Raw genomic sequence first — 20234 nt, 5'->3', positions numbered from 1 at the left:
TCAGTCCCCCCCCCGGTGTGCAGTGAGGACGCGCTGTGCTTGCCGAGCTCCGACGCGGACACGGCAGGACCGGAGCTTGGCCCGCTCGAACAGCTGACCCCGCGGCCCACACTGCGTCCCGACCGGACCGGACAGCTACGGAGGAAGTGGGGGTCGGAGGGCTCCGTGCCGTCCCGCCTCAGATGATCCCTCGCCGCTTCACGGAGGAGACAGCGGAGGTGAAATTGGCGCTGATCACAAGATGAAAGCAGCCGACGGGGGGGCGAGCGTCACCGTTGACAAGCTGAACGGGGACCCCAAGAGGAGGCCGAGCTACCCCGGAGAGCCTCGGGCCAAACACGCCAACATGTCCACCAAGGTTTGGGTGAAAGTGGCCATGGCCATTGCTTATTTCCTGTGCGTGTCCGTGGCCGCCTTCGTCCTGGTGATTTATTACGTCTTCTTCTGGAAGCCAGATCCGCCGTACAACAACACCAGCACAGGGGCGCCCAACCGCACCGACTGCGCGCCCAAATTTGGATGAGGGCACGCGCAGCGGAGGTGTCTGAGAGACCTTGCGTGAGGCTGCAGGACGGATGGAGGACAACGAGAGGACGCGCGGGAGGAGGAGGAACGTCCAGAGTTTGTTTGGGATGCTGCTGGGGGACTAGAGGGGGGGATGCTGAAGGACTCGCCGGCTGGCCCCTCGATCAACCTGAACCTCCGTTGTCCTTGAAGGACCTCTAGAAACCCCACTGGACCCCCATCAGGCTTGATAATCAAACAGAAGTCCCGACTCAGCATTATTCTTCCCCTTCATGCCTATAGTTAAACTTTAGGAACACTTCTAGTAGCACCCCCTCCTTTTGGGAAACCCTTTAATTGAGAATGCTTAGAGAAGACCCCTAGCTTGTTTATAAAGGGATGTATCACTCTGACATCCCGGGCCGTGCACTGACTTGTGATCTGCCTTGTCCTTCGTTCACAGCAGGGTGCTTTTGTACTATTCAGGTATCTTCAAATGTAGCAGAAGACGTAGCCTCAAGGTGTCGCTGTAAGGAGACACACACATAAATACAGTATTATGTACCTAGATATTCTATCTCTGTAGTATCTTTTTAGAGTCACCTCACTCAAAGAATGAGCTTCAGTGCAAACTTTGTAATGCTCACCTCACTTCCTGTCCTCAAAGTGACTGTTTTGTTGCTATGGACTGACTGCTATGGATTGCTGCTAAGACTGCAATGATAATATTAACATGATAAACTATGCATTTATTCCAGAGTGGGTGTTGTCATTGCTAAAAACAAGTTCGTGTGTTGTTCTTCAGCCGAATGCACCATAATGCCAACCATCGACTCATTCTCACTTTTGATTGACACCGTCAGAGTTTATTTTTGACCTTCTACAACTAGCATAGTGTCTTTTTAGCTGCACGAGGGACAGCATGCAATACAAAAGTAGAAGCAAGTAGACAATACTTCTCTACTATGCAGTATTACGTCTAGTAACTACACTGTATAGTTAACTACAGAATACTTAATACATTAAAATATATTATTAATTAGTTAATATATTATTTTAATATGAATTAAAAAATCACATAAATAATTATACGTAATATACTATTCACATTGTTTAAAAAGAATAATCGTATAAATTCAGAACGTGTGCAGGCTTTAGGGACAACATTGTTGTAATGCCAGTATTGAACACTGGAGGGTAGTGTTGTGCAGCTGCACCGTGCTGACATCATTCGCACTGCACCTGACTCTACTTAAAGCTCGGAGAGAATCGACATTGAGGACATGCCAAAATATTCTACACGAGAGCAGTCAGTGTCGTCAGTCACTCACATAGAAACATACTAACACAAAGTATATAAATAAACACAATGAATTGTAATGTTCATGTCCAGCTGCCTCATTGTCCTTCAACCGATGTGTAGTCATATCCTCCTGCTATACCATCACAAGCAACAGCATCCATCCATTTTTCATTGCACGTGTCCTCATTAGGGTCATTAAGGTGAGCTGGAGTCGACCCCAGCTGACTTTGGGTGAACGGCAGGATCCACCTTGCAGTGGTCGCCAGTCAATCACAGGACAGTATCGACCAACGACCATTCACACCCAAATAGTCTCCAAATAGCCAAACATGCGTGTTTTTGTGAGGCCGACATCCTAAGCATTAGGTCATTGCGCTCCATAAGGTCTTAATGTTTTTTTTATCTACTGTCTCTGTTCTTTGAGCTCTCTTATATAACACATGCTAGAACATGACAAGAACCAATAAAGCATGTCATTGTGTCTTGTATGTCTTAATCTCATGAAGCAACTTTTCCTTCAAATTGAAAACACCCTCATGGAAAACAAAGTTAAAATCACAGTTTGTGAAAATAATAAACGTTACATGACAAGAGCAAGACAATTTGTAATCAAAACAAGTAACAAATCAACGCCTGTAGTGTTTAACCTCACTGTCCTCCAAAGTGACCTCTTGGCTGCCATGGTAACGGCCCACTGATTCCCGGATGTAGTCCCCCCGCCACCACCACCCTTGACTGTTCCAACATGGCGTCTGCAAAGTGAGACTTGGGTTGTTAGTTTGTTCAGTCAGTCCGCCTCCACCCGTGTAAAGTGATCCAGGGCTCCCCCGTGGTTTTTGCGGCACCAGAGACGGTTCACTCGGGATTTCTGTGGTGAGTGTGAGCTTTTTTTGTTCTGCTAATAACTTTAGTTGAAGCTTGTTGTGCCCTATATTAAGGCGACTGTCCCGTTTACATGCTAGCTCTTGCTAACGCTAGTCGGTAGTTAGCCTGCCCTACTCACTTACTTACTCACTTCCAGTATAACGTCGCTATTGTGGTACACTGGTTATTTACAGGTGATGGGTATACATTCGGAACAGCAGGTTAATGTTACTTGTAAGCGGGCGAGACACTTCCTGAAGTTGTGGGACCGATTCAGTTGCAGCTACGGAAGCTAGATTCATTGATGACAAGGCAGCTAAGCCCTCTGCTCGGCATCATGGTGTAAACTGACTAGACAAACTGGTTCCACACACTTTAACCCGTCTCTCTCTTATGATGTGCGTCAAAAGTTGTGCTCGCCACCAGACTTTGTGAAATTGTCACTTCCGGGCAAGTACAACGCTTCCGGTCAGGCTGCGGCCATGTTGACCCTCCTCGATCCCCCCGCTGGCGTCATTAGGTGTCATTCTGAGGGGATTAAGATTCGCATTGGATTGACACTTAGCAGACTGTTGGTTTGTCAGCATGCTCGTGTGATTAGTGCTGAGGATAACAAACATTCCTGGGGGGCATGGAAGGAGAGGGGGGGTGGCATTCTTCATTCTGGACCATCATCAATCCCCTTTCTACAGACAATAGAGGCACCCAAAAATGCCTGTTTTTTTACACTCAAATCCATCAAACACATATTAAACAAAAGGTATGTGACAGAGCATATGGAGCCACGTCCAGCCTTTAGCCTGGTCATCAGGCTACTGTGACAACCGTGCTTCTCTCTTCTGTGGCGTTGCCTCCATCTTCCTGTAAAGTGGCGAGCGGGTCGTCTCGGCTTGCAGACCGAGATGATGCAGGCATTCCACCAATGTGGCATCTACATTATGTACATTGTTGTTTTTGTAATCCCAGTGATGACTTGCAATCATACATTAGCTTGTGTTCACATTGCTGCAAAGTTGGCTCTCAGAAGCTAGTGTAGCCACACAAGCCCCAGCCATCTTGAATTTCTGTTGTGTTTATTTATTATTATTTTTAACAATATTACTACCGCCTTGGCAAAGGCAAAAAGGCTGCCTGTGTGTATTTGAACGAAATTATTATTATTATTATTTATTATTACTTATCTTCTTTTGTGTCTGTTATTATATGGGAGCCAGGCAACGACATTTCGTTGGCAATTTCACTACTGTGTTTTTGTGCAATGACAATAAAGGGAGTCTATCTATAAGAAAATACAGTCATCCCATGTTCATCACGGTTAATTGGGTCCACACCTGAACATAAGTGAATTTCCACAAGGTAGAATTCCTTATTTATGAATGTAATGTTTTTGTTAGTTAGAGCATGTTTACGACCTTGTCAATAACACTATTAGAGCCCTCTAACAACCCTATATTCATCTTCACACTCGTATTAGCCAATATTGTAGACATTAGAAAATAACAGTATAGACTCACTCGTGAGGGCTTGTGATAGTGGCTAATATAACATGACTGATACCTTGTGACCAGTATAGAATACTACTTATTGATGTATTTTAGTGCATTTGTGAGCGACAACTGTAAGTCTTTATCATGATCAACGCTGGTGCTCAGCGGCAACATCTTAAACACGCTCATGTTGATCAAAACACATTTGTAGTCTGGGTCATCTCCTGCAGACTATTTGAAGACAATCAAGCACAAGCGCAGGGTGTTTGTGGTGGGTTGCAGCAGGGGAAGCTGTCGTGAGAAAGACATTGGGTGGGGGTGAGGGGCAGAGGTGTGTTGTGGTTAGTTTGAAGTGATTTGACCTGCAGGTCGTTCCGAGCCACAGCTGCCGTTTGACCGGAACACAGGAGCCGCCTGTCAGTGCCAGACAGAAGTATCTAATAGAGTTTAGTCCTAGAGTGGCCAAAGTGTGGTTTGAGGGCCATTTTCAGCACCCTTCTCATTTGTTTTCCCATAGTAAATAGGACTTATCTGTTGCAGGGGCCAACTGTAGCCATTATAAAGCTTTTAGTATATGTATTGCAATATTTTAAGCAACACTTCAATATTAACTGTCATTACATCCTTTTTTATTGTACATAGCAGCCAGGACTTTCCTACTTAACAAGGCATATTGACCTGATACAGTGCACCTTCAGAGGTGATGGGGTGTTTTGGATGATATCATGAGAAATAAAGAGAGATAAGCATGTGGAGCAAAATGTTGCACTGTAAAGTTAGTGGATTTGCTGCAAACGTTTGATGTTGTGCAGATTTGTTGCTCTTTTGTGTTTTGCAATCTCATAACTCGGGCTTGGGCCGAGGCCAATAATGGAGTCATCCATCCAATGGGAATCTCATCTCTCCTGTGGCCCGCAGCGCTCAGGAGGCATGAAGGAGCAAGTTAAGCTGACTGGAAACAGATGAAATCAACACTAGGTAGGCTTCAATCAGACCTGCAGCGCGTAAGCAGCACAAACACGAAAGGGCCGAGTCTGTTGCCTTTGAAGGAGGAGGCAGGGGTCCGCTCAGGAATGACTACAGGAGCCAACATCAACAAGTCCATGTGGGTGTTCAGGAACGGGGAGGAAAATACAGTGGGAATAAAAAAAAACAATTGAAAAACATACTTGTTGCTCTTATCATGACTGCTAAATGTTCCTGCTTAGTTCCTCTCTGACTTTTTAAAAGTGAATTTGTTGATGTGCGCAAGTGCTAAAGTCATGGTTCCATCATATGACCATATGACAACCTCATAAGTCCACTTTATATCCGGTTTGACTTCACAGCTGCAGGGAAATTGTCAGTCTGCATCTAGCCATCCATCACTGTTGTGAGAAAATGAATGATGCTGATTCACTTTTATCGTGTCTGGCTCAGATGCCAGTGCTGTGTGTTGCCAATGTTTGCGTGTGTGCGCAGCTCACTTTCCTCCATGTATGTTTGCACTTTGGCTTGTTTTCATCTCAGTCCAAAACATCAAGCTAGGACCTGCCTTCACAAACGCACAACAGAAAGAGAAAGTTCTGGATCCTCCCCCTCCAGCTGCGCCCGTGTTGCAATAGTAGAGAATAGTGGCAAGGTTAAACAAGAGCGGAACAGCCTGCTTTTTGTTAACTCTTCTTTTTGCACTGAAAAGACCGGAATATTCCCGATTATATGTAAATATGGCGTAGAGCTTTACAACTAGAGAGTCATATAGGATGTAAATCATAGCGCGTCATGTACATGGGAAACATCACTTCAGATGACTTGTGACTATAATGACCGAGCAAACATCATGTGTGATGATGGTTTACAACAGCTGACTTGTGTGTACTTCTACTGATGTGGCACAAGATTGTCTGTGGGGAATAAAGTTTGATGCCAAGAGTGTCAACAAATATCATATTTTCATTAGGCTGTCAATGAATCAATCAGGTTTAAGTACCTTTGGGTTTTGTTAACAAGTGAGGGAAGAATGGCATGATATCTGCAGTGACGCAGACTGTGTATCGGTCCAAGCTCACAGTTTTCCGGTGTTTCCATGTTCTTACCCTCACCTATGGTCACAGGCTTTTGGTAGAAGCGGCCAAAATGAGTTTCCTCCGTAGGGTGGCTGGCTCTCTCATAGAGGTATGGTGAGAAGCACTGTCATCCGGGAGAGATTTGGAGTAGAACCCGCTGCTCCTTCACATTGAGAGGAGCCAGGTCATATGGCTTGGGCATCTGCTCAATAAGCCTTGCTGGTGAAGTGCTCTGGGCACGTCCGACCAGTAGATTCCTCAGAGGAGGCCAGGACACACTGGAGAAACTGCCTCTCAGGTGGCCTGGGAACACCTCAGAATTTGCGGGAAAGAAGAAGCCATGCCATCTCATATTATTACACTGCTGCCCCTCAACCCGACCTCAGATAAGTAGAAGAAGATGGATGGATGGAAAGAGGTTTAGACTTACAGAACTGTGCTACTCTTCAAGGTGTATATATGCGACCTGACCATTCAGACTGCAGTAGATCAGACATATATTGGATTCATATCTACATACGAATGAGGCCTGGGTTGCATTTGAAACAATTGGAATTGTACCATTCACACTGACATGAAAAAATCAGATTCAAGTCACAAATCAGCAAAAAAATGTACTGACAGTGTGAATGTAGCCTAAATTGGACTGAACTACAACTACCCTAACTAAAACTAAACTATCACCTCCAAACACTTGGAAACTGTTGGAAAGTTGCTATGTGTTTGCTTTCATTAACTGCAACAAACATAGTCTTACCATGGTTTTCATATACACTGAGTTTTTGTGTGATTGGAAATATTTTTGCTACAATTTTGCCTTGATTTTTGTACAATGTTGCACTTAACAAACAAGTCGGTTTGCTCTTTACCGTATTAATCCACAAACTCAAAACTAAGGGTGCTTTGTTTTGGCACTTTTTGGTGTTGGTGACTCACTGTTTTCATTGAGTGCTACTACTAAATAACCCGCCATGGTGCCACAGAAAGTTGCAAGTGCCCGCAATGTGTTAATGAAGGTGAGGAACACTTTCGCAATTGATCTCACCAGGATGTATGGGAGGTCTGCATCAACAATAAGTTTCATCCATTCCTCAGTTATAATTATTTAGCAATGTTTCAAGCTTACAAACGTATTTTCCGATGATGATGATGAGTGCCTGTTGAATATGAACTGTGTGTGCATGTGGAGGTGGGGGGGGGGGGGGTACCTCCCTCTTTGCTCTGCCGTCTTCAATCATTGACCTTCCCCGCATTCCATAACCTACCGTCAGCGATAGGCTGCAGTGCTACATGCTTTTGTTTGAAACGGGCCTCGTGATTGGCAGCTTTGCGATCGCTCCCATTATTTCTGACTGGGACGTCCCGACAGCTTATAGAGACACTTTGAGATGTATGCACTCCGTGCTGTCGTGAACTGACCACGTTTGCTTGTCTGGAAGGGAAACCATAGCTTTCAGACAAGGCTCCCGATGAAGACTTGTGTATCCATTGGTGATGGATGTGTTTGTGTTTGCAAGCAGGCGTCATTCTTCACGATTACCTGATTTTATTAGACCGTCATGCAAAATTGAGTCATTAAGGCTTTTAATGTGTAACAGCTTCAATCATCATGTCATGTCTTCTTAGTCAGTGGATCCCATATTTAATTGATGCATATAGCTGGATCAGCCCAGATCATACACTTTCTGGAAGGTCTCTCAATACACAGAGATTGAAGTGTCTTTCTATACTAATGACTACACAAACACACACTATATTTTTAAGAAAGTACATGCATTCTAGCTTTGTTGCAAACTAAATTAATTTAATATTTCTTTGTCATTGTTTACTTATTTTGCACTGATGTGTCGTAAAAGGGAATAATAATAAAATATTGATAATATTTAATATTATATTGTTTGTATTCATATAATGTTATATTGTTTGTTATTATTATCTGTCTAATATTGTTGTCCAGTGTTTAAATGTGATTACAGTATAATAATCATGAACAACAAATTTAAGTGCGAATATCCAAATCACTCAACGAGTTTGAAAAATAATCTGTCCTACGGGTCCTGTATTTACTTGGTATCAGATCAATACCAAAATTTCCCATAGTAATCACCCACACTGCCCATTACTGCAAACTACGAGCACAAGAATGAATACATTGTTGAATGAAAAGACATGTGTCAATCAAAAGTGAGCGGCTTGACAGGTGTGCCTAATGAAGTGGCCGTTGAGTGCATGGATTTGAACTCCCTTAAAAAAAACAAAGAAAAAGAAACAATATAGCTGTGTGATCTGTGTTCTGCGTTCGTGTTTTGTTTTCGACGGTTAAAGTCATTAAGGTCGGGCTCGCCGCGTGATGACATCACGAAACTGGGCGGGGCTAGTGTAGGAGCGTTGGAATGCGTCACTTTGTGTTTTCCACCCAAAAGAGGCAGCAGCAGCAGAAACTCCGTGTGTGTGATTTTTAAAAGTTCTTTTCACGGTGCTTTTAGCGTGCTCCAGACTAGTCTCTGTCGGTATGACTTTTCTTCTTTTAACCCGAGATGATTTAACGTCTCTTTGGACCAGTTGAACACGGAAACAACTTCGTCTTCGTCGTCGTCCTTCCGACATGACGTCAGGTGGATGTTGTGTCCCTGCTGCCGTGTGTTAATTTAACTCGGTGAGTTAAAAAAAAATGTTCTGAGTCGAAGTTACGTGGACATTGTAGCTTGGCACCCACTCAAATGTTGCTGAAATGTCACGGCGGGGATTAGCTGTTAAACAGTGAAAACACACAGTAACTTTATTGTTAGTTTGTGTTTAAGGGGAGGGGGCACACAGCCTGCATCTGGAACATTCTCTTATGTTACTTATTGAGCATTTTATCTGACTTTAAACTAAACTGTAACAATCAAGACCACAATGGCAAAACTATTTCCTAGTGGGGAAAGAGGAGGACACAAACTGTGTAATAGTGATAGCTGTCACAGTAATGAAAAAATAAATACAGGAGAAAAAACTCCTTCCCCATATCGCCACACAATAATTCACATATGCTGACACCAGATAGCTCATGTGAGGATTCTTGTGGTCAGCTTTACACTGGTGACAGGTGGACACGACGGCCACAACAAGGTGTACCGAGAGGTTGTGTCTCGGTGGATGCGCTGTTGTATTTAACAAAGGTGAGTAGCTTGGACTTCCTGCACTCAGGTGTGTTTACAGAGGCCCATGTTACCTTTGCTTGACACATGCTTGTTCATATTTGACCAAGTAGAAAGCTCTCTGGTAGAGGCCTTTTTAATATACAGCACTTTTGGTCACTAAAGATGTTCAAAAGGTAGAACCAGCGTAAAGAGAATGTTGTCTTTTGGAAAACCAAAAGCACTTGAGGGCCAAAATGAAGTCATTTCACACTTGAATTGTCTTTTGTCACACGCAATTGTCACACTTTTGTGATATTGTGTTTGTTTACTCTTGTAAAATGACTAACAAGCTTCATTACTGTACTCCTCAAGGTGGTTCAAGTGTAAACATCTTCATCGCGACATCCATAATCAAATTTGGTGGGCAACGACACGCAGGTGGCCCTTACTGTTATCAATGTATTCCTAAAGTCAAATCGACCACGCGGTCCGCCTACCTCCATCATTGCTTATTAATAAGAACACGGTCTGAATGTGCTGAGTAAGGATGTATTTTAAGCTGTTTACGTTATCCTTATCTGCCATTGAGTGTGGCTGTGATTGTTTAGGCTGAAAGTTATGTGAAGTATGTCTAAGGAGCCTCCCTCTGAAAATCATTAAAGCCAAGAGGGGGAACTGTGTCTCACACACACATCCTTGGCGTGGCTCACATATGACTCTCTAATTCTTCCCACACTGGATGACCGCTTGTTCCTACAAAGACGCAGGATGGTGAAACTACAGTAGAGATAACATACTCTGTATTGAGGAATTATTTATTACAGTGGAATGTCTGGCTGTCCAACACAATCTGTTTTGGGATGCTGGTTGACCTCCTTTTTCTTCTGATTTTGATATTCCCAATTGTAAATAATTAAATAAAAATAACCTGATCCAGGGGCAAGCTGGGAACCTTTTATTAACTGTCATAGAACCATAAAAAGAGTTCATGTTGTGTGGACCGCCATCTTTAGAAGTGGAACCAGGCCAGTGTGTAGCAGCATGATCATCAGCCGGGTTCTGGTCCAGTGAGTGACCAGACGTTTCTCACTGCTCAGCCAGGCGAACATGGCGGCAATGCTGGGAGAGCGAGGGATGGGGGTTTTAGGTTTGGTGTAGTAGTGTGGCGGGGTGCATCAGTGAGTAATGAGGAGTAGATGGAGCTTTGTTAATGAACGGGTTTGTTGTTCTTCTGTAATAGGTGTGTGAGGCTGCATTATTGACATTATCGACTGTAATGCTGCCGTCTCAGTCCAGCAGTAATGACAGAGGGTTTGCAGCCTCCGTGTCAGCTGTCAGCACTGTCATTACCTCTGCAGACTGGCATGTCTCACCACTGCTCTGTGGTACTTTCACTAAGAGGTGTCATTCTTTGCTTTAAATGCAGTCCTTTAAAATTAATTGTAGTTGTCATAACAGGCTGAGACACATTTAGCACTGGGCTCAGTGTGTCTTCTCGTCAATGCTGTGTCAAAGTGCTGCTGACCTCAAATGCACCTGAACTGCAGATTGTTTGCTGTTGCGTAGAATCAAGATCGCCATTCTGTGGGATAAAAGAAACTTCCATCGTCTTTCTGCCGTTCTTTGTGGGAGGTCCCGGAAGGACAGTTTAGAGGGGACTTTCTAAAATAGAAATGCATAGAAAGAGCGAGTAATCCATCAGCTCCATCAAATCATGGCAGCCTGGCTCACTCCACAGTACATCCATGCACCCAATAAAGACAAGTCAAAAGAGCGAGCGGATGAATAATAGCCAGCGAGTCTTGCCAGCCGGGGCAGTGGAGATGGGAAAAGTCAGGAAGTGTGCAGCACTATAATGCGCCATGATATTTTATACTTGTAGCTTTGTTTCTACAATATACTGTAAGTATTTGTTTTAATTACGAAGATTGCCTCTTTGTATCCTGCTCACCTTTTATTCACCCTCTTTCAACTTCCTCTTCCCTGCAGCTCTGATGCTCGGGTGTCACCGCCTCAGCTGCCATCATGTTCACCAAGAAAAAGAAGTCCCGTATCCAGATCTCGGCCCCGTCTAACTTTGAGCACCGCGTGCACACGGACTTTGACGAGCAGGAGCAGAAGTTTGTGGGTCTGCCGCGACAATGGCAGTCGCTCATCGAGGACACGGCCAAGAGGCCCAAGCCGTTCATCGACGTCACTGTCATCACCACCGTGGAGCCGCACAAGGTGGGTGGAGTGTCAGCAGTTAATCACCTCCGCTGCTCTTGAGAGTCCAGTGTACTTGTCAGGTTTCTTAGCGAGGAATGAACACTTTTGTGTGTGCCTCCTTGTTCAGACAATTGTGCGTGGCAGCAAGCTCGGGGTGGACGGCTCTCTGACGTGGCTGCTGGATGAGTTTGACACCATGTCTGTGACTCGATCCAACTCACTGCGTCGAGGCAGTCCTCCCGTCCAGCCCCGTAGGGACTCGACCTCGGGAAGAAATGGCGGCAGGCAGGAGAACGGAGACCCCCCTCAGCGACACCACTCGCAGTCAGACAGGTGAGTCATCACATTACAACTCCAGGTGTGCTCAGGTGACATATAAAATAAATATCCAAAAGCACTTGATGTTGTGATTTTTTTGGTGCAACGGGACGTTATGGGATATAATACTGCTTCTATTTAGAGACCGACCCAGACCAGACCACCAGAGCGGAGGTGAACACCGCCACAGTCAGCGTTCCTCTCAGCGAGACGATGGCATCCACGGTCGGCCTCAGCAGCAGCCCCGCGGCCAAGAACCCGTTCGAGGCAACAGGGAAAGACCAGGTTCTGGTCCCCCGCCACCACCACCCCACAGAGACAGAGAGAAACGAGACCGAGACCAGGTAGGTCCTGGATGGAGATTCTTGCTGGGTCTTTATTAGCGCTTGATTGTAACACTCTCATTGATTGTATCCACTTCAGGATCAAGTGGTCCGCCGTGAACAACATGGTGAACACAGGCCTAAGTCCAGCTACCAGGTGCGGGATGGCAGCCCGCAGTCTCCCAGGGACAAGAGGCCTCTCTCTGGGCCCAACATCCGCACGCCCAATCTGCCAGTGACGGATGGGGTGATGAAGACCGCTCAGCAGACCGCACGTCCGTTCAACACGTACCCGAGGACGGAAAGTGATGGGGGACGCAGCCCCACTGGGCCGGTAAGCATTTGTGTCAAAAGATCAGAATTTAGGATGAGGAATTGTAGAAAAACACTGTTGTGCTGCTTCAGTTCTGATTGGATATCTATTTTTATTTCTGGTATTAATGATGATGCTCCTGTGTCTCCGCCTTCCAGCCGGTACGACACAATGAGTCGTCCCCTCAAAATGGGCCGTCCATCTCCCATCGTGGTTCCTCAGGCGCTAAGCCCCCTATCAGCAACCCGCATCCTCATCACACTTCACATCCCAGCCTGAACCCCAACGCCCAGCACCCGCACACCCCCCACCCTAGCATCCCGGCACCACGACCACCCCTGCCTTCCGGCCCGCCGCCGTCAGGTGCGCCGCCCCAGACGCGCTCACCTCAGAGGGAGCCGCAGAGGGTTTCTCATGAGCAGTTCCGTGCGGCGCTACAGATGGTCGTGGACCCCGGGGATCCGCGCACATACTTGGACCACTACATTAAGATCGGCGAGGGATCCACAGGGATTGTGTGCATTGCTACCGTCAAGACGACAGGCAAACTTGTCGCTGTGAAGAAGATGGACTTGAGGAAGCAACAGCGCAGAGAGCTTCTTTTCAACGAGGTAAGAGCTGCATCACCTGTAGGCTTATTCAGCATCCCATAATGTTAGGGACAAGCACCTGCTGTTTTTAGTGGCCGTCTTTAGTCACTGTCTGTGTGGTAACTTCAGGTGGTGATCATGCGGGACTACCACCATGAGAACGTGGTGGAGATGTACAACAGCTACCTGGTAGGAGACGAGCTCTGGGTTGTCATGGAGTTCCTGGAGGGAGGGGCTCTTACAGACATTGTGACACACACCAGGTGAGAAGTCATATTTCTATTAGCTGTTGCTCCCAACGGCTGTTTCCTAGTTTGTTTTGTAATTCCTCCAGAATTGAGAAAGCACCTCTTGCTCGCCACAAGAGGGCAGTATAGTTCTTTATGGAAACACAGACTTCTAAAAAGCCTTGGTGCAGTCACTTGTGTGTCTAAAAATGTACTCTCTGTGCTTGTGGCTCAAAGATGACACTCTCTTTGTCTCCCCAGGATGAATGAGGAGCAGATTGCTACCGTGTGTTTGTCTGTCCTGAAGGCGTTGTCCGTGCTGCACACACAGGGTGTCATCCACCGCGACATCAAAAGCGACTCCATCCTCCTCACGCATGATGGCCGGGTATGCTGCTGCAGCACCAAGATCACACAGCTCATACTCAGCAGTGCCAGTCTCACATTAAAGCTGTTTAAACTCTGCACTCGCTTTTCAAATGACACAGGAAGCACTGAGCTGGCATAGAAGTCTACTGCAGGAGGCATCCGGTAGCATTTCTGTGGTGTCTTAAAATACAGCTTTACATGCAGTTTTTGTATGAATATACATTTACCTCAGCAGCAGCCACCATCAGTAAGGTTGCGTTGGATGGCCAACAGGAACAAAAAGCCACAGTGTCAACCACCAAAACATAGCCATCACTTCCTCATTCTCTTTTCTGTAGAAATGAAATCAACAATGTGGCACACCAAAGCGCTTCATGTGTGTCAAACTCTTTCCTGTCAGTCAGCTGATTCTCATCTACACATGCAACCATGGGTGGAGATTCCCAGAAAGGGCAGGCAGCCACATAAAGTCAAAGTGGACCATGTCTAAATGCTTTTCATGGGTGTTTGCCACTGCACTTGATGAAATGTGAGGTTTAAACACATTTTAACTATCAGGGCAGAGATCAGGTGAATTTATTTGTAGCAGGAAATAAACAAAACTAAATTCAAAACTATTTAAAACTAGTCCAATGGCGAAAATGCATGCATACACTAAACAATGTGTTTGGAGAGTGATATAAAGTAAACCCTTCTCAAGGCAGTGTCTCAGCACAAGTGGACTGTCTGGATGTCAGAAACACAAAATAACGCTGACTTTGCGTGTCTGCAGGTGAAGCTGTCAGACTTTGGCTTCTGCGCTCAAGTGTCGAAGGAAGTGCAGCGGAGGAAGTCCCTAGTCGGCACGCCGTACTGGATGGCGCCCGAGCTCATATCCCGACTTCCCTACGGGCCCGAGGTGGACATCTGGTCCTTGGGCATCATGGTCATAGAGATGGTGGACGGGGAGCCGCCATACTTCAACGAGCCGCCGCTCAAAGCCATGAAGATGATCCGAGACAATCTTCCCCCCAAACTGAAGAACCTGCACAAGGTACATGCAGTGAACACAAACGGTAACAGGGGAGAGAAAGACACACTGGCCCCCTGGTTGCGTCCATGTTAATGAGCCAAACTAAAGTACTGTCATTTCCGGACTACAGAGCACATTGGTATCAAAGCCGCACCCACTAAATTGTAAAAGAAGAAAGAGAACAAAGATTTTTTTAAAACTTTTGACTGAAGAAATGCTTTTTTCCAAGCAATGTGTGCATTATGGCAAGTTAGGAACAGGAACCTACCAGAAAAGTTACTAATCGCCGCCGCCAGGAACTAAAACGACTAAAGATGTCTTCTTCAGCATCACAGTCTTGAACAGCCTCATACTTCCTTCAACACACACAGTCTCTCTCTCGGTTGGCCATCCGAGCACATAATACACCGGAAATTATGAGAGGTCACTTCAAATTAAGAAGGAACTACCCACAATTTTCCACACGCTGGGCCGAGCGGAGATCAACAATAGCAAAAAGAGAACAAAAACGTGGCGGTCGAGAAACGGGAACCGGGGGTGGGAGGTGGGGAAGAAGAAACAGAGAGGACTCTCTCAGCTCTGCAGGAAGCAGAGCGTACCATCCGTTGTCTTCCTTTTCGCCGTGCCTCGTTCTTCCTCCCCTCACCGCAAATCAGAACATCTGCGGCGGTGGAAAGCAGAATGTGAGTCTGTGTATTGCTAGTCATATCCTACCATGGCTGACCGATATTATTGGCTGATAGTTTCGTATAAATGGGATATTGTGATATGTTTTTTTTTTTCTGCCAAGAAATATATCGGCATGTGAGTGATGATGTCGTGCACTGTGCTCGCTCAGCATGTCCCCACTCTGGAATCACTTTCCATTTCACCTTTGGATTGTAAACACTGAATACTTTACTTTAATACTTCTAATCTAATATCCCACCTCAGGAAGAATCAGTCATTCTCACATGTAACTAGCTTACCTTTCGAGGCTAGCTTTGGAAATCATTATCATTATGGAAAGCATTGTTTCATTGGATTCTTATTTGTGAATGTATTAAGTCTAACTGTGTTGATAAGAGGACATGTTAATAATTTTTATGATTATTTTGTTGAGACAAAATGTTTAAAATGACAGATGTTAAAAGGTACTCGATGTAGACACTAGGCGGTCATGAAAATGCGTGCATATTTGTGCAAAACTTGGACAAAGTCACTCGGCAAAGATGTTCTTTTCATCGAAAAATAATTTTAAAAGGTATTGGTGAAGCAGTTCTCGTCATGTCTCGCCACTCCTGCCACACACACACACACACACACACACACACACACACACACACACAGCAAGTTATCTCCCAACTGCCATAGCCAAAGGTTTTACCCTCTTAATCTCCAACACGGAATCAGTTGGTTGAGATAATACTAGCTACCGTTGCACAAATTCCCTGAAATTGCCACAAGCGCATGAAGGAGAGCATGCTAGTTTGTTTTCTTTCGTCTTTTTCCTGATTATGGTATCAGTCATATTGGGCATATTGGATATAAGCCTGTGTCAATCATCTCTACGTAACACCCTGTGTGTTAGTCCATTATGCTAAAAGCTCTCTGTTTCCCCTATCCCCGCCCCCAGGTGTCCCCCATACTCAAAGGCTTCCTGGACAGGATGTTGGTACGTGACCCGGCCCAGCGTGCCTCAGCCAGCGAACTCCTTAAACATGCCTTCTTGACCAAGGCGGGACCGCCGTCCTGCATCGTCCCGCTCATGAGGCAGAACAGGATGAAATGAGGGGGTCAATGGTCACAGACTACTTCCACTCACTGGACACTACAAGGAGCAAAGTGGGCCTACCTTTTTTTCTACTGTGGGGAGTGCGTTCCCTGGATACTGAGCAATAATTGTGTGTGTGTGTGTTTGTGTGTGTGAGTGATAATGGAGAACCTGGAACTTTTTTCCTGAGTGTTATTTGGACCTCGCTTGGATTTATAAGTGTGAAGGAGCCACATGTTGGTTTTTTCCCCAAGACCACATGTGTCCAAAAGACCCCCTGGTCCCAGCTGGACTTGACTACTGAGGGATGTTCATGAGTCCAGGCCAGCTTCCTGGTGGAAAACCAGCAAACATGAAGTCAAAAGGTAAACACTGGAGTCTGGTGTGTTTGTGTAAGTATGATGAAGATGGAGAGAGCGAGCGAGAGAGAGAGAGAGCGATATCACTGTCATGTCATGTCATCTCTGTTTTTACCCTGATCATTGACTTTACAACCTGATGTGATGATTTTTGAAGCACTGTCAACACTAGAAGCTGCACTCACCTTCACCTTTCACACAATTTTTATACGTTTTTAGACCACACGTGTATAAACTAAGGCGACTAGATGAAGCTGATAAGGATTTAGGATGTTACAACATTAAGCAAACTCACTTTTACAAACGGTGCTTATTTTGTTGTTTTTATACCAAACAAAACCAGCGGGGGTTGATCATGTAGAGCGACTCTTCAACTGGACGTACACGTCATTGTTTTTATACACTAGCTGTGCTTTTTACATTTGTAGGGCAGGTGAACAAGCTGGTACTTTCCTGTTCACTTTTTTTACCAACAGGGGGCAGCGACTACATTTTTATCCTGATATCCTGGCTGTTCTTTTGTTTTTTTTTGTGGTCCCGCCTCCTGGCTTGGAAGAGCAAAACAGTGCTGGCAGTGTGGATGTAGGCTACTTAGGTTAACATTTGACCTTTCACCTCCCACCATCCCAAACATTAACAGAAAAGAATGTTTGCTTTGTACTTTGGAGCAGCGAGTCACCCGTTAAGAATTTGTCGACACGACAATCATGCTCCTAAACTCCCGAAACTAGAACAACACTAAAAAGAGACCTCCGCCAGGGCCACGCTAGTCTAATAGTTGGACAGTTACGTGTACACTCTGCACAAGTGGACGTTTATAAATGTGAGAAAAAAAAAAAAGTCCAGACCTGAACCACAATCAATGAACGGGTTCATCCCTTTCTTACACAGTTGTGTTTTTGTGTAAAACTACTGCTACTGAATGCATCATGCTAAAAGCAATCCAGTGTGTCTCAAGATATGCTAAGCTATCTGAACAAAACATCTTAGCTTTGTTTTATGGCTGACAAAGCTATATTTAATAATATATCGCAACAATTAATTCATTTTATTTTTACAATAAGCATAGGGCCGATTAACAACCAAAAAATAAGGTGCGGTCTGAGAGTGGGCCCTAGAGCTACGCTTAGGACACCCCTGAAATAAACAAATGTAATGAGCTTCATTGGTGGAGGTAACCACACAAGGTTGATTTCCAAATCAAAACACCTTTGTTAGCGTCCCATTAGCTTGCAGATATAGTCCTCCCTCGCTGCATAGCTGTTTTTCACAAATGATCAAATGGTATGATCATCTATTACTAGTCACAACATATTCTGGCCACTAGGCAGCAGTATTGTTGCATGGATGAGACATGAATCCTTATTTTATAACACTACCTTGCACTCGATGTAGCCAGCCATGGCTTCAGAGAGAGAAAAAAAGGATATCCTCCCATGCCGTGTGGAAGTGGTAAGTTTGTGGCTTCTTTTTGTCCTTCTTCCCCTCCGTTTGAAACCCTTTAGAAGAAATAAATTCAAGGCTGACGGGTTAGCTTGCTGGCTTACTAGCTAGCTGCCATAAGAGATCCTGTGGCATAATAGTTGTGCAATCCGGTGTGAACATTGAATATTATAAGCGTAATTCTGACTCTAATAATTTATTAACATTGACGCCTATATTGTGGAAATTCAGTGAAAGCAGTCGTTTCTGGAACCTATGAACCACTATAAACGCGGGACCACTGCACATGGCAGCACGAAGCAGAAGTCAGCTCTGTTGCCCATCTGTGATGTCATCAGAGGTTGACTGAAGTTCTATAACTAACACGGTTATGCAGCAAATGTCTCAAACATGCTAAGACAAAACACGTTATAATTTTACTATTTGTTAGGGGGAAATTGATTCATTAGCGTAGGTTCCATCAGAGCCCGACCGTCTGGAAAGCCAACCCAGATTCCACTGTAGTTTAGTGACTAGGCTAAGTAAACGTTGGCGACTAGAGCTTCTTTGTACGTGCGACTCTTGATTAACACTACGACATTGTTCCCGGCACAATCATCTTTTTTTTTTTAAGGGACAAGATGGCGTCCAAGGACCAGGACATCTCACTGCAGAGCTTTCAGAAACTTCCCATAGATCCATTTTTTAAAACATTTAATTTTTTGAATCCTTTGCCAACTAGCAATGTCGCTGTTGCTGTTCAGGGTTTTAGTGCCTTGCTCTGCGTTGTCTTCTTGAAACGAACGGTTCTGCTTCTCATGTGTAAATACGACCATGTTATTTTACGTGTACACATTGTTTGCTGACGTCGTCGTCAGCCCCATCTTGTGTTGTCACTGGGATTGATTGTCATGAAAATAAAAGACTTTGATTTGGAAATGTGACTGGACTGTTGCAAAGAGAGATTATAAACATCGATAACATCATCGGTTCGGTTCTCTTGTTTCTTTTTATTCATGTTTTATTGTTTTTCTAGCCTACTGTAGCGTTTGAACCTGCTGGAATGTTTCAGTCTGCTTTTAATTGACTGAATAATCTGGCAAGTCCACAGTGTTATGTTAAAATGGTGTGCGTGGGTGAATGAAAGTTGTTTCTTCAGCGCTCATGAGTCATTTGATGGAGTTGCAGACCACCAACACAGAACCTGAAGTTGAGCAAACCGGGGTTGTCCAAACTTGCACACTGAAAAATCCAAGGGGGGGCGCTTTGACATTTGAAGCCAACCCAGGGGTCGACCGTCAACTGATCTTACCCAGTGACCCACGATCATTCCCATGCTCATTAACTTGTGACCCACTTTAATCAGAGGTAAAAACATGGCAAATTCATTTTTATTAAAAAATAGCCTTCAAAACGCATTCATGTCATCTTTTTAAACCAAAATACACCCGATTACTTGTGCACAATATTGAGGATTTTTATTCTATAATACTTAATATTTGTAGATATATTGCAGAAATCTATTTTCAAAATATTTGTACTTCAGATGACAATAACAGTCATTTCTTCACTTCATTTTTTTAAGTACAAATATTTCAATTTTCCTTTACTTATAAAATTCCTTTATTCTGATAATAATTTGACTTTATTCTCATAATAACAACTGATTAACTTTTCCAAACCTAATGTTCCTTAAGTCTTTTGTTTCTCATAATATAATGCCCCTTTCCCCTCATTTCCCCCTAATATTTAAATTTTTCCTGAATTTACTGCCCTTTTCCCCATTTTTATTTAATGGTGTTTTCATTGTAATGTCGATGGCCTCAAATGGCCCCATGACACCCTTTCTTTACAAACAGTCTGCTGACCGGGCGGGACCTCAGAGTTGTGGAATGGAGGACTTCTGAGGCCACCAGTCACATCAGGTCGTGCTTCAGGTTAAATATGAGCCACACAATGCCGGATTAGTCATGTTCACTCACAGTTCTGCATTTTGGAATCTTGTTTAATGGACC

General features: G+C 44.6%; 1 protein-coding gene across 4 annotated transcripts; it reads left to right on the top strand.

The window, feature by feature from the left end:
* Positions 1 to 2538: 2538 nt before the first annotated feature.
* pak4 (p21 protein (Cdc42/Rac)-activated kinase 4) lies at positions 2539 to 19266 on the top strand. Of its 4 annotated transcripts, none has more exons than XM_058080416.1 (10): positions 2539 to 2680; positions 11315 to 11551; positions 11661 to 11866; positions 11994 to 12195; positions 12275 to 12508; positions 12646 to 13098; positions 13207 to 13340; positions 13566 to 13692; positions 14446 to 14706; positions 16301 to 19265. In XM_058080416.1, exons 2-10 carry the CDS (start codon positions 11351 to 11353, stop codon positions 16454 to 16456), a joined length of 1974 nt encoding a protein of 657 aa, XP_057936399.1. In that variant the 5' UTR covers positions 2539 to 2680; positions 11315 to 11350; the 3' UTR covers positions 16457 to 19265. The 4 variants fall into 4 exon arrangements, with proteins under 4 accessions (XP_057936399.1, XP_057936401.1, XP_057936398.1 ...); XM_058080418.1 differs by lacking the exon at positions 2539 to 2680 and adding an exon at positions 8589 to 8859 and having other exon boundaries at positions 11994 to 12187; positions 12273 to 12508; positions 16301 to 19266; XM_058080415.1 differs by lacking the exon at positions 2539 to 2680 and adding an exon at positions 8592 to 8859.
* The last annotated feature ends 968 nt before the right edge of the window (positions 19267 to 20234 follow it).

Source organism: Doryrhamphus excisus, chromosome 8 (assembly GCF_030265055.1).
Source record: "Doryrhamphus excisus isolate RoL2022-K1 chromosome 8, RoL_Dexc_1.0, whole genome shotgun sequence".
Taxonomy (NCBI): Eukaryota; Metazoa; Chordata; class Actinopteri; order Syngnathiformes; family Syngnathidae; genus Doryrhamphus; species Doryrhamphus excisus.
Note: the sequence above shows the minus strand (reverse complement) of the source record. Positions and strands in the feature narration are given on the sequence as shown.

What these genes read in the sequence shown, in the direction of transcription:
- pak4 (XM_058080417.1), top strand. Translation starts at nt 11,351, where the DNA reads ATGTTCACCAAGAAAAAGAAGTCCCGTATCCAGATCTCGGCCCCGTCT. An exon ending in GACGCAGCCCCACTGGGCCG is followed by an intron (nt 12,509 to 12,645) that starts GTAAGCATTTGT and finishes TCCGCCTTCCAG; the next exon opens with CCGGTACGACACAATGAGTC. An exon ending in TCCTCACGCATGATGGCCGG is followed by an intron (nt 13,693 to 14,445) that starts GTATGCTGCTGC and finishes GCGTGTCTGCAG; the next exon opens with GTGAAGCTGTCAGACTTTGG.